This window comes from Akebia trifoliata, chromosome 5 (assembly GCF_017979445.1).
Source record: "Akebia trifoliata isolate Shusen 1 chromosome 5, ASM1797944v1, whole genome shotgun sequence".
NCBI classification, from domain to species: domain Eukaryota; kingdom Viridiplantae; phylum Streptophyta; class Magnoliopsida; order Ranunculales; family Lardizabalaceae; genus Akebia; species Akebia trifoliata.
This window is the reverse complement of record NC_141379.1, coordinates 34,865,736-34,877,897: the sequence shown is the minus strand read 5'-3', so window position 1 is coordinate 34,877,897 and position 12,162 is coordinate 34,865,736. Positions and strand designations below refer to the sequence as shown.

The window sequence follows — 12,162 nt, the reverse complement described above, 5'->3', positions numbered from 1 at the left end:
GGAAAAAAATCTATGATTCTTTACACATTCCACATCAATTGAATATAAAATCATTATAAATCAATGCGCTAAAACATATGCGATCTATACGTGACTGATGTGGCAAGGACACAGAACCATAGATCTTTTTCTTTGATAATAATAATTAGTTTAAAAACAAAACTTAGATCACTTTAAGTCTTCCAAATTTTTGTGTCCAACCACTTGTACTTTGCCTTCCCTCATTGTAATGGTAAAGATGTACAAATTTTCCTCCATGACAAGATTTTGATTCAAATGAGTTAAACCAATGATCAAATTTAATACATTTTTGTTGCTGAATATCATCTTTGTTCCATTTATGTTAGTTAGAGAAATCAACTTTCTAATAATGTTATTTTATTGAAATAATTTACAAACGAAAAGTTATGGTATTTTTTTAAACTATTTCAAAAATAAATATGATTATTATCTTTTAAGAGAGAAAGATGGGAACATGAATGGAGATCTGGAATGATTCATATGTTTCATAACACTAAAGGGATTTTTTTTTTTTTTTTTTGGATTGTCGAGAATCCTTGTAAAGAGTGGATCGGGCCCATATTTGGGCTTTGCTCAATCCATAGACCATGGTCTTGTCCAAGGATTAGTTATGGAAGACGTGCAACGCCCGCACATCACACCCACCAGGTAAGTGAGGGCACACCCTTGTGGGTGGCCCTTGAGAAAACATAATTCAATATTGTTTTCAATAAAGTAGAACTGCCTTAAGTCCTAATATTATCTTAAACATGATTAGCAATATAATGTATGGTGAAAATTGTTACCGCATCTCTCCTTACAAGTTAAGATTTAACTTGACAAACTTTAAATCAACGGCATTTTGATCCTTTATTACTAGCTAATTAATTGTTTTGCAACCCTCGGTATTAGTCCTCTAAGTGGATGATGATCAAGGGGAACTTAATATCAGAAGAAGTATAGAAAGAATACACTAGATTGAGATAGTGAGATCGGATATAAACATACTTAAGTTAAGAGAAAGACATTAATCTAAACGAAAATTAAATGAATGAGCAAGATTCTTTCAAACGTCCAAATTTTTTGAAAAAAGGGCTTTGATGATGATGATGATGATGTTGTATATGAAATTGGGCGGTCTCCTGATTTACCATGTTGTACATTGGGAGCCTTCGGGGGAGTCTCGGCATGCAATCATAGGAACTAGTCCAATCCCAAAGAGACGTGGAACACCCTATATTTTCAAATAATAAAAAAAAGTCAGTGATGACGACAGTAGAAAGATCTCTCATATTTTTTAAGGAAGTAAAAAGAGGGTTCTTCTCAAATGAAAAAATAAAGCATTTTCATTATTGTGTATGTTATTTTCAACCTTCTTTCTCTTTCTCATCATCAATTTGTCATCCCAAACATTAAGGGATAACATTAATCCCATTTAGTCATTAAACATTATTATGGGATATATTTAGTCAATATATGTTGCCAATCTTTTCGTGGTATTTATCCATCATCCTCTCATCTTTTAAGAGCCTTCAAACTCCTCACTCTCATTAGTTACATACTTACATTGCTAATATCACTACATATTTCAAACCATCTTTATCCACTTTATTTAATTTCCTTTTGTGATTATTTTTCCTTGATCTTCGCTCAATTTGAGCACAAATGATGATTTCGAGACAATCTTATCTGAATTCAAGAATTAATGCGATAAATATTGAATTTATCTATAATCTATAACTTATAAAAGGTACAAATTGATAGTATATGTAAGGGTTGCATATCACATGAAACATTGCGTGAGGTCACTTGGCTTTTATGTAAATCAAGTTGAAAACCTTTCGGTCATTGATGTATTGATGATGTACGAAGAACAGAGATCGATATAAGAAAAGAGGGAGAAAATCTAATATTAGCCTATGAAAAATTATATGTAGAATTCTTATTCTTTTTTTTCCCATCTCTTCTATATAAGAATGATAATGCCCTCAAATCATAATATAGAAGGTGCAAAATAAACGAATACACATGTGTACCGCGTGAACTGATCATAAGTGGACAAAAAAGCACAGACAATGAAAGAAGAGGTAATTAAGTCATTTCACTTTCATTTTTCCTATATATAAGACATGGGATTGACTTTTTCAAGGGGATTTCATTCTCTCACAAAGGTGTAAGGAATTCAACCCGAAATTCCTAACGTGGTGAGAAACAAAAATTGGAGAAAAACACACGTCAAAAAGGAAAACAATCACACGTACAAGATAGTATTTATGTGGTTCGACAATTTGCCTACGTCCACGGAGTTGTAGAGATTTCACTATTATCAAGAAGAAAATACAAAGTGCGGCTACAGTCTCAAAAATGACAACCAAGACCTAAAAAATTCTAGTCACCAAAAACGACTTCTATATACTGCGCACAGGATTTACAATGGGTTACAAAACGGGCAAAAAAAAAAATTTCAACGACGTTGCCCCCTGAACCCCCAGGAGGTTTGTCCATGAGCACTCCACTCCATTGACTAAGTCTCAAAAAATCACGCAACATTATTCAGGTAAGGTCATCAACCGAATCAAGAATAATAGAAGGGTTCTTCAGAGTTCAAGAATATAATCCAAATTTTAGACGAATCCCACGAACAAATCTTATGTATTGTCCTCTCTTTCTCTTTAATTATCTTAGTACAAATCATATCGGCATAAAATACCAACACCAAACGATCATAAATATATGGTTTAAACAGTGATGGGACTACCTTAAATTTCACTTAATGCATGACTAATGTAAAAACCTTGCCATCCGTGTACAAAATCAAAAAGTATGCCTCAGACACGTAACAGTTAACTTCATTTGATGTGTATGGAAACTTAGTGACAGGTATCGAATGTTTGTCCAGCCATCAAGGCCCGACACATCTTGACCCCTTACCCAAATATGATGATACATGAATATCCTCATTCGGTGTGGACTGGTTTCTCTGATGTCATGAGGTATCCATTATAAGTTTCATACCCTTATCTTGCCTCATATATATCCATGGGAGTATTTATTATGCTACATACTTTATTTTGATTGGTCCACTTGTCAGCTTAAGTTGATGTCTGATATTCCGCTAGGATTTACAGGTGGCAATGCAGCACTCGTGTGATGTGTCCGTGTGGGTACTCAAATGTGTCAGATGTAAAGTATATTCGTAGTCACTGGAAGTGTATATCGTGCTAGATATTATATAGTATCTATTCGTAATTGCTGGAATTTTGTCTTCTTCTGTCGAGGCAAGGTCAATCCAAAATCAATCTGATATTTTATTTTATTTTATTCTATTTTCTACTTCATTTTGGTTAAAGTAGTGAAAAAGACTGTCCAAAGCATACTTTTCAACTTCGTCAAAATCATATATTTTAAAATGATTTAAATATCCCAAATTTGCAAAAAGATGACTATAAAATTCAAAGATAAAATTATCGCATCCATTGATGTTGAACACGCATTATCCAACACTATTAAAATTGTACATATACATAATATTATTATTATTATGATTATAAAATTCAAAGATATAATTATAACATCCATTGATGTTGAACACGCATTATCCAACAGTATTAAAATTGTACATCATTATTATTATTATTATTATTATTATTATTATTATTATGGGTAAACTAGCTTTGAACCTTTGAAGTTGGCCTAAAGGCAAGCTAAGCCTTAATAAGCTTCTTAGGAAGGGTGGGTCAAGTGTTTGAAATCCCATGAAACAATGAATTCTTTTGGGTCACCCTTTAAGATTTACTTGACTCTTGACTCAATCAAATGCACGTAAGACTTTTCAAGAGTGCGGTGTGTGTGATATCATAGGATTAGTCTCACCCAAAGGATGAGGTTATCCATGATAAGTGGAAAAAAAAAAAATCAACAAAGTTACTTTACAATGTGTTAAATCAATTGAGCTATGAGTCTGAATCTACATCATTAAAATATTATTTATCTTTAAAAAAATAAAAAATAAAAACTTTTATTCACAATCACAAAGGTTTCACTTTAATGCTTTTTCACTCGTATCTTGATAAGAACATTTATGGTTCATACACACTTACACGTAAAGAAAGTGAAATGTGAGATACAATCATGGGGTCAATTCAGTATTATTCATTTACTTTTTCCTACTATTTTAGATTTAAAAAGAAATTAAATAGGACTGGGTCGAGTTGGGGGGAAGTTGTCATTGACCCGTTGTGAGGCGAGGCCAGTGACCCGTTCTTTGGATAGAACTAGATCGAGTAGGGGGCCGAGGGAGACAAGACAACCAAAGATAGCGATGGGTCAGCTGAATCGGTCACGGAATAAAGGACAGACGCAAACCACAACTGACAACTAAACCACAAGTTTATCCACTAAAGAACATAAAAGAAATCAAGCATCACCTAAATTAACGGGATATAACGGAAATTGTAACGGTAAGAAAGGACTCCGTTGCGTTGTCTAAGAAAAAGTACCGCCTATTTTTATTTTTGAAAAATACTTAACTGACTTAGTCGGACACTGCGTTAAACACTGCGCTGATGTGGCAGTGCACGGAGAATTTAAAAAAAAAAATCTTCTAATTGGAGGAAAAACCAATGGTCCTCTGTACTATAACATGTCAGCACAGTGTTGAATTCAGTGTCTAACGAAGTCAGTTGAGAATGATTAAAAAAAACTAAAGATGAATGCACGCGATTTGGCACACAGTTGACATGGCAAGGGTACCGGGTACCGAATTGCACAACTTTTTCCTGTGTATCCCGATGAAAAAGATCTCTGTGCCCTTGCAACGTCAGCCACTTACCCAACCGCGTGCATTCATCACGACTCTAAAGAAAAAAATTCATCACTGACTAAAAAAAGAAATTTGCAGAAAAAGGTAACACCATTGTAAAGAGGGTATGTCACCAGTTTAGTTTGACAGCACAAATATATCCAAGAATTAAGATCTTATTATATTTCTTTCGATTAGAAAAATCAAATATGTATCAACTCCGAGACAATTTGAAATATTCAATGTTTTGGGGTCAATTTATCGGTCTATTCTTAATTAAAACTGATAAAATCCATCGAAGCACCCTGAAACTGAACGAAACTTTGAACTATATACCAAATTACCCCATTTTCTAAGATAATATGTCAGTTTAGCACCCCGAAAAAAAAAAAATTTTGTACCGTAAAAGGGTTACAGGATAACAAGAACTTGCTTGCAAATAAATCAGAATACTTCCTTTCTACAGCAACCAACCTCAAATTCCCAAACAAAGTGCATAGCAGCACCTAAAAAAGCAAACAAGCTCGCAATTGCGTTTATACAGGAATGATTTTGAGATCAAAGCAAACATGACGAAATGAACTTGACTATGTAAAACCAAAGGTGTTGGAAACTCTTATGATGAGTTTCCTCGCTATGAAATATGGGAAGGTAGATTGTAGCTCTTTACAGTTCCTACCAATTTAATTGCTTCCCTAAGTGCTTCCAAGAGATAGTCTGGATGACGCTCGATATGAGTGAGGCCGTGCTGGGATTGCATCCTACTTAGCACCCTTCCAACAATCTGCAAGAAAAAAACATCGACATAATATTATCTTTACTTCATGTACAACTACCAAAAAAAAACCCTTCGAATAGGAAAAGAGAAATTGGACCATGGTTTTAAAACTTGTTTTGACGTCTCATCTCATCTCGTCCGTGAACAAGACCGAGTCGTCTCGGAAGAGTTTCCGATACATTTGAGACGTCTCGTTCAACAATGAGATTGGCCTTGAATAGAAGGAAAGAGAGCGCACCTTCCGTGCATAACCACCATAAGCTACACCACCGATTAAAGCTGGTGAAGAACCAGGTGCTTTGGCAGAAGATATTTCACCACACAAGTTCTCTATTGAAAATTACAAGTGGTAGGAATTAATTTGAATACATCCATATATTTATGCTTCCCTAGATACTTGTAAATAGCTCTATTTGGATTATTTGGATATGTAGTAGTGCACCGCATCCACAATACAATTTCTAATGGTTAAGAAAGAAAGCTGAAGTGAGGACTACTTTCCCCGGGATGGATTTAGAGAAAAACTATCTTCCCCATTGATTTGTACATGTAGAAACTTGCCGACCCCAGTATTTGGGATAAGGCGTACGATTATGGTGTTTTTACGTGTACAAAAAAATGGTCAAAATGGGTTTCATAGATGAGATGGTTAAAATCATCTGATTGGATCCGTTTTGAATTAAAAGATCTACTCGGTATGTCCAACCAAACGTAAGGCCCAAACCCCATGTGCATATCACATATGTCCACGGGCACTGTCTTCCCTATTCTCCCTCAAATATTTTGAACTACGAAGTATGGTCGTAAAAGAACAAAATAAAAAGAACACATGGCATTTAGCATACCAGATATAGAAGTCGTTTGGAAAAGTCCTGCTTTCTTCAAATAATCAACCGTGTGGAAGTTGGTGCCACCAGCCAGTTGAAGAAAACCTTCAAAATAAGTAGAATAAAACAAAACTTAGTCGTGATCCAAAGAAAACAAACACTGTATTTTTCCAAACATTAGGCTCCAAAATACATACCATGTGGTCGGTCTCTCGATGCAGCCAAACGAATTGCAAATGTTATTGCTTCCTTTGTTGCACCTCGACCTATGTCTCCACTCATAGGGCGGCCATCCAACTTTGATTGATATGGTCACATACATAAAACATTAGAAAGCTACTTGGATTTATGATGAACCATGTATACATCAAAGCTTCATGCAGTTGTCTTATACTTTGGTTATTGTGCAGCGTACCTGCCATAGATTGTAGTAGCATAGATGGGGCTCCATAATAGAGTAAATCATGTTCATGGAGGATACAGTTGAATCCCCCAAATCTGGTAAGCTAATCTGGAATGAATTGCAATTTAGTTTGAGATGCCACAAAAATTTTGATAGTTTATAACTTCTAACCCACAATACAGTATGCCATTATTCAGCACCATTTATTACTTAAGGTTCTAATTACTACATATGCTATTGTGTACTCATAGTAACAAAGTTCAGATTCAGTAATCATTCAGAGGGGGTTCAATTCGGTTAATTCAGATAAGGGCAGGAATTCGGGGAATATACATATGATGTTTGTGGGTTTCTTACGAAAATCACTCTGTTAAAAATATAAATATATATCAGGGGTGAAGTTAGAAATGTTACTGTATTCCACAATTGATTGATAAATCATCGACTAATTTGTTCATTCACCGATTTAATCAGCTAGTCCTCTAATTGGAGAATTTTACAAATTTTTGAAAATTTTTGGAGAATTTTGTGACTACAAGTCTAAATGCCGGTTGAATACTCACTGCAACTAGGTTTACATGCCCAATTGAATCCTCCAAACTATCCCAAAGCTCTTTAAACATCCCAATCTGCCTAAAAATGCAACGTTAAGCAGCTCAATTAAATAGGCATGGTTGGATAAGAATTAAGTTTCATCAGAAACTCAGCTCAGCTCATATAGAATAAAGGATTCTTATAGTACCTTCCACTTGTATGGATCTCTACAGCGTCCACATCATTTCTCTTAAGAAGTTGAGATGTAGCAGCGGCATCTCTAACATAGGTAACCGCTCCTGAAACAATTCAACCAAGCTTAATTGAATCAAATATGGCACGGAGGACCAACATGTTCTTGAAACGAAGGACAATGGGTGCCTCAAAGAACTATTGATCAACACAGCCATGATACATCGAGTAATTCAATTGATAGAGGGGAGGAAAAAGAACATTGAAAATAAAATAAGAAACTGATGTCTTCGTACTGAAAAAAGAAGAAGAGAAAGGAAACATAACAAAACTATACACACTTATTCTATCATAGGGGCAAACAGGGAAACAACGGCCACAACCATAGCAGCGTTCAGTTATGACTCCACCCTGCAAAACTTAAATACGTTAAGAGAAGAAAAAACATCATGGATACAAGCAGAATGAACTAGGAAAGTAGGCAACCTTGAACTTTCTGTGATCACCAATACCATGGGAATCCAGTGATATTGCATTCGCGGGACAAACCATTTCACAAGGTCTTGAACAATCTGGTGGACAATCCTCCGGATCAAATTCTGTCAAATAGAATTCATGGAAACTTAGAGCTTGGATCAAAGGACCAACTGAAAGAGCTCAACAAAGATAACAGACAGAAGAGAAAAGCACTCCACATAGCCTAGATGCGGGAGAGAATCCTAAGGTCACCAAAAGGAAGGTTTCTGTTCCTCATCACAGCACACATGGTTTGCATGCATGGATCAACAACCCATCGTTGATGGGTCCAATCTAGATGATGTCCTATGTCAGAAGCTAACCAATCGAATGAGATCATAAACCATTTGATCCATTGCTTCCTGTAGAAAGTCAGAAAAGTATGTTGAAGGGGCCACAAAAGCCCATAGAATTGATGGTTACGGTAAAAAACAATGCAGTTCTCTTTCTCTTCTTTGGGATCTATTCATTGAATAAGGATCCCAAAATTTTGATGTGAACAGCTTCACAGAAAGTCAACACCATCTTCACATCATACATGACTCAGAAATTATTGTTTTGGGATTCTCCAAACGAACTCAAATGATGAAATGGTACTTTGGTCCAAGAGATCTCCCAAGTGAGGTCCGTCTAGAGGAAAAACAAAATCAAAATCAAGGTGGTGGGGGCATTCCGAGAATCAAACTCGGGACCTCTCGCACCCAAAGCGAGAATCATACCACTAGACCAAATGCCCAATTGATATACAAAACATAAGATACTTTACTATCTTTTGATCTTAGAGTGAACCTGATCATACTGACACACACTATATCATTTATGTGGTATAATATTAAATCATACTCTGTTATATAAGTATTAGCTATAAATACACAGACTGATGATTCCACATGCATTTGAACTATGAAGATTATAATTTAAGACCTGTTTGGAACCCACATTTTTTTGCTCCCAAAAAAAGTTTCTCAGTAAAACCACAGAAGAACCCCTATGCCAGAAACTAAGCCAATCGATTGAGGCCATAAACATTTGATTCATTGCTTTCTGTGGAAAGCCGGAAAAGTGTGTTGAAGGGACCACAAAAGACCATAGAATAGATAGTTCTGGTCAAGAAATCAGTTTGTATTTCTCTTCTGTGGGATATATTAAATAAAGGATCCCAAACTTTTGAATGTGAATAGCTTCACAGAAAGTCAACACCATTTTTAGATCATTTATGAACTCTTCAATTTTTGTTTATGGATCCCTCCAAAAGAACGCAAATGATTAAATGTTACTTTGGTCCAAGAGAACTCCCAAGTGGGGTCTGTCTAGAGGAAAAAAATTCAAAATTAAGGTGTCATGGGGCATTCCGAGAATCGAACTCGGGACCTCTCGCACCCAAAGCGAGAATCATACCACTAGACCAAATGCCCAATTGATATACAAAACATATGATACTTTACTATCGTTTAATCTTAGATGTGAACCGGATCACACTGACACAAACTATATCATTAATGTGGTATAATATTAAATCATACTCTGTTATATAAAATATTAGTTCAAAAATACACAGACTGATGATTCCACATGCATTTCAAGTATGAAGATCATAATTTAAGGCCTGTTTGGAACCAACATATTTTTCCTCCCAAAAGAAGTTTGTCAGTAAAACCACAGAAGAATTCCTATGCCCAAAACTAAGCCAATCGATCGAGGCCATAAACATTTGATCATTGCTTTCTGTGGAAAGTCGGAAAAGTGTGTTGAAGGAACAACAGAAGCCCATAGAATAGATGGTTATGGTCAAGAAATCAGTTTGTATTTCTCTTCTGTGGGATATATTAAAGAAAGGGTCCCAAACTTTTGAATGTGAACAGCTTCACAGAAAGTCAACACCATTTTCACATCATTCATGAACCCCTCAATTTTTGTTTATGGATCCCTCCGAAAGAACACAAATGATCAAATGGAACTTTGGTCCAAGAGATCTCCCAAGTGGGGTCTGTCTAGAGGAAAAAAATTCAAAATTAAGGTGTGGTGGGGCATTCCGAGAATCGAACTCGGGACCTCTCGCACCCAAAGCGAGAATCATACCACTAGACCAAATGCCCAATTGATATACAAAACATAAGATACTTTACTATCGTTTAATCTTTAGATGTGAACCTGATCACACTGACACAAACTATATCATTAATGTGGTATAATATTAAATCATACTCTGTTATATAAAATATTAGTTCAAAAATACACAGACTGATGATTCCACATGCATTTCAAGTATGAAGATCATGATTTAAGGCCTGTTTAGAACCAGCATATTTTTACTCCCAAAAGAAGTTTCTCAGTAAAACCACAGAAGAACTCCTATGCCCGAAACTAAGCCAATTGATCAAGGCCATAAACATTTGATTCATTGCTTTCTGTGGAAAGTCAGAAAAGTGTGTTGAAGGGCCCACAAAAGCCCATAGAATAGACAGTTATGGACTAATGGTAAAGAAATCAGTTTGTCTTTCTCTTCTGTGGGATATATTAAATAAGGGGCCCCAATCTTTTGAATGTGTACAGCTTCACAAAAAGTCAACACCATCTTTAGATCATACATGAACTCTTGTATTTTTGTCTATAGATTCTCCCAAAGAACTCAAATAATCAAATGGTACCTTGGTCCAAGAGATCTCCCAAGGGGGGTCCGTCTAGAGGGGAAAAAAAATTCAAAATTAAGGTGTGGTGGGGCATTCCGAGAATCGAACTCGGGACCTCTCGCACCCAAAGCGAGAATCATACCACTAGACCAAATGCCCAATTGATATACAAAACATAAGATACTTTACTATCTTTTGATCTTAGAGTGAACCTGATCATACTGACACACACTATATCATTAATGTGGTATACTATTCAATCGTACTCTGTTATATAAATATTAGTTCATAAATACACAGACTGGTGATTCCACATGCATCTAAATTATAAAGATTATAATTTAGGGCCTGTTTGGAACCACGTGTTTTGCGCCCAAAAGAAGATGTTTCTTGCTCAGTAAAACCACAAGACGCCCTTTCTTGATGCAAAAATGGTGAACCAAACAGGCCTTAACTTCCTTTTTCCATTAAAAAGCTATGATTTTTACATAGTTTTCAAGGGCATATGTATATATTATTGGAATTTCTCATAAAACAAGATTAAAATTGCCACCTTAGAACTTAATTCACAAATTCATGATTATTTTTAGAAAATTATTACAAACTACCAGAACCATTGTTAATTGGGGCAATTACCTGCTTTCCGGAAATGGAGGTCTTCATCATCATTAATGCTGATCATCACCCACGGTCTTCGAACAAGAACGATTTCTCTTGCAGCTTCAATCCCTTCGTTCACCGCACTCACCACCGATTCATCGGCCGCACAATCAATACAATCCACTGCAAATATTCATCCCAAAATATCAAATTTAAATCTTTAACAAGAAGAAACTCGAGTTAAGGGTTTAGGGTTTTAGTTTTTCTTTCACCTCCAGCGAGAGCATAAACAAGAGATAGGTTTCTAACATCTACGACATCCTTGGGCACAACCAAAAAAAGTAGGATTAGAAGATTGAAAAGTGTGATTGTTAATAGGGGTATTTTAGGGTTTTGCTAGGGTTTTAAAGGGTGATACCTCGAAGCTTGCACCGCAGATGAGCTTGACCCAATTCCCTCTGTGGAGAGATTCGTGTGGAGAAGAAGATATCGAAGTGATTCCAATTGTTTTTGTTACGTTAGCTACGTTTTGAAGATAATTGTTTCTGTTACTTAATTTCGCTGAAGAAATAAAAACAAAAAACAAAAAATTTAGAGATATAGAAACAGAGAGATATTTAGTAAATTTTGAATAATTATTTAAAGACCTTGTTGTTCTTGTGGTTGTTGCTGTAGTTGTTTATGAGGGTAGAGAGAAGCATTACAGGAGAAACTCAAAGCCATCCCAACTTCAGAGGGCCAATAGAACTGTAGTGTACTGTTGGGTGTCGACTGTCGATTGTCGATTGCTTGTTTACTGTATCTTAAAAGATCACGACTCGTTCGAATCGGATCATCCGAGTCGGAACAGAAGCAACTGCGAATTTGCCCGCTTAAATAGC

General features: G+C 35.8%; 1 protein-coding gene and 4 non-coding genes across 6 annotated transcripts; all 5 read right to left on the bottom strand.

The window, feature by feature from the left end:
* Nucleotides 1-5,220: 5,220 nt before the first annotated feature.
* On the bottom strand, nucleotides 5,221-12,078 carry LOC147402544 (uncharacterized). Of its 2 annotated transcripts, XM_086444243.1 has the most exons (13): nucleotides 11,929-12,077; nucleotides 11,700-11,842; nucleotides 11,554-11,602; nucleotides 11,318-11,464; nucleotides 8,022-8,134; nucleotides 7,877-7,946; nucleotides 7,552-7,642; nucleotides 7,373-7,442; nucleotides 6,822-6,917; nucleotides 6,604-6,703; nucleotides 6,425-6,511; nucleotides 5,818-5,909; nucleotides 5,221-5,585 (listed from the first exon to the last, which is right to left on the bottom strand). In XM_086444243.1, the coding sequence occupies exons 1-13, from the start codon at nucleotides 12,002-12,004 to the stop codon at nucleotides 5,436-5,438; spliced, it is 1,284 nt and encodes a 427-aa protein (XP_086300369.1). In that variant the 5' UTR covers nucleotides 12,005-12,077; the 3' UTR covers nucleotides 5,221-5,435. The 2 variants fall into 2 exon arrangements, with proteins under 2 accessions (XP_086300369.1, XP_086300370.1); XM_086444244.1 differs by lacking the exon at nucleotides 5,818-5,909 and having other exon boundaries at nucleotides 11,929-12,078.
* TRNAP-UGG (transfer RNA proline (anticodon UGG)) lies at nucleotides 8,716-8,787 on the bottom strand. Its single transcript has one exon. It is a non-coding gene; the product is annotated as a tRNA-Pro (tRNA).
* TRNAP-UGG (transfer RNA proline (anticodon UGG)) lies at nucleotides 9,395-9,466 on the bottom strand. The gene has a single exon. It is a non-coding gene; the product is annotated as a tRNA-Pro (tRNA).
* On the bottom strand, nucleotides 10,076-10,147 carry TRNAP-UGG (transfer RNA proline (anticodon UGG)). Its single transcript has one exon. It is a non-coding gene; the product is annotated as a tRNA-Pro (tRNA).
* On the bottom strand, nucleotides 10,769-10,840 carry TRNAP-UGG (transfer RNA proline (anticodon UGG)). The gene has a single exon. It is a non-coding gene; the product is annotated as a tRNA-Pro (tRNA).
* Nucleotides 12,079-12,162: the final 84 nt, after the last annotated feature.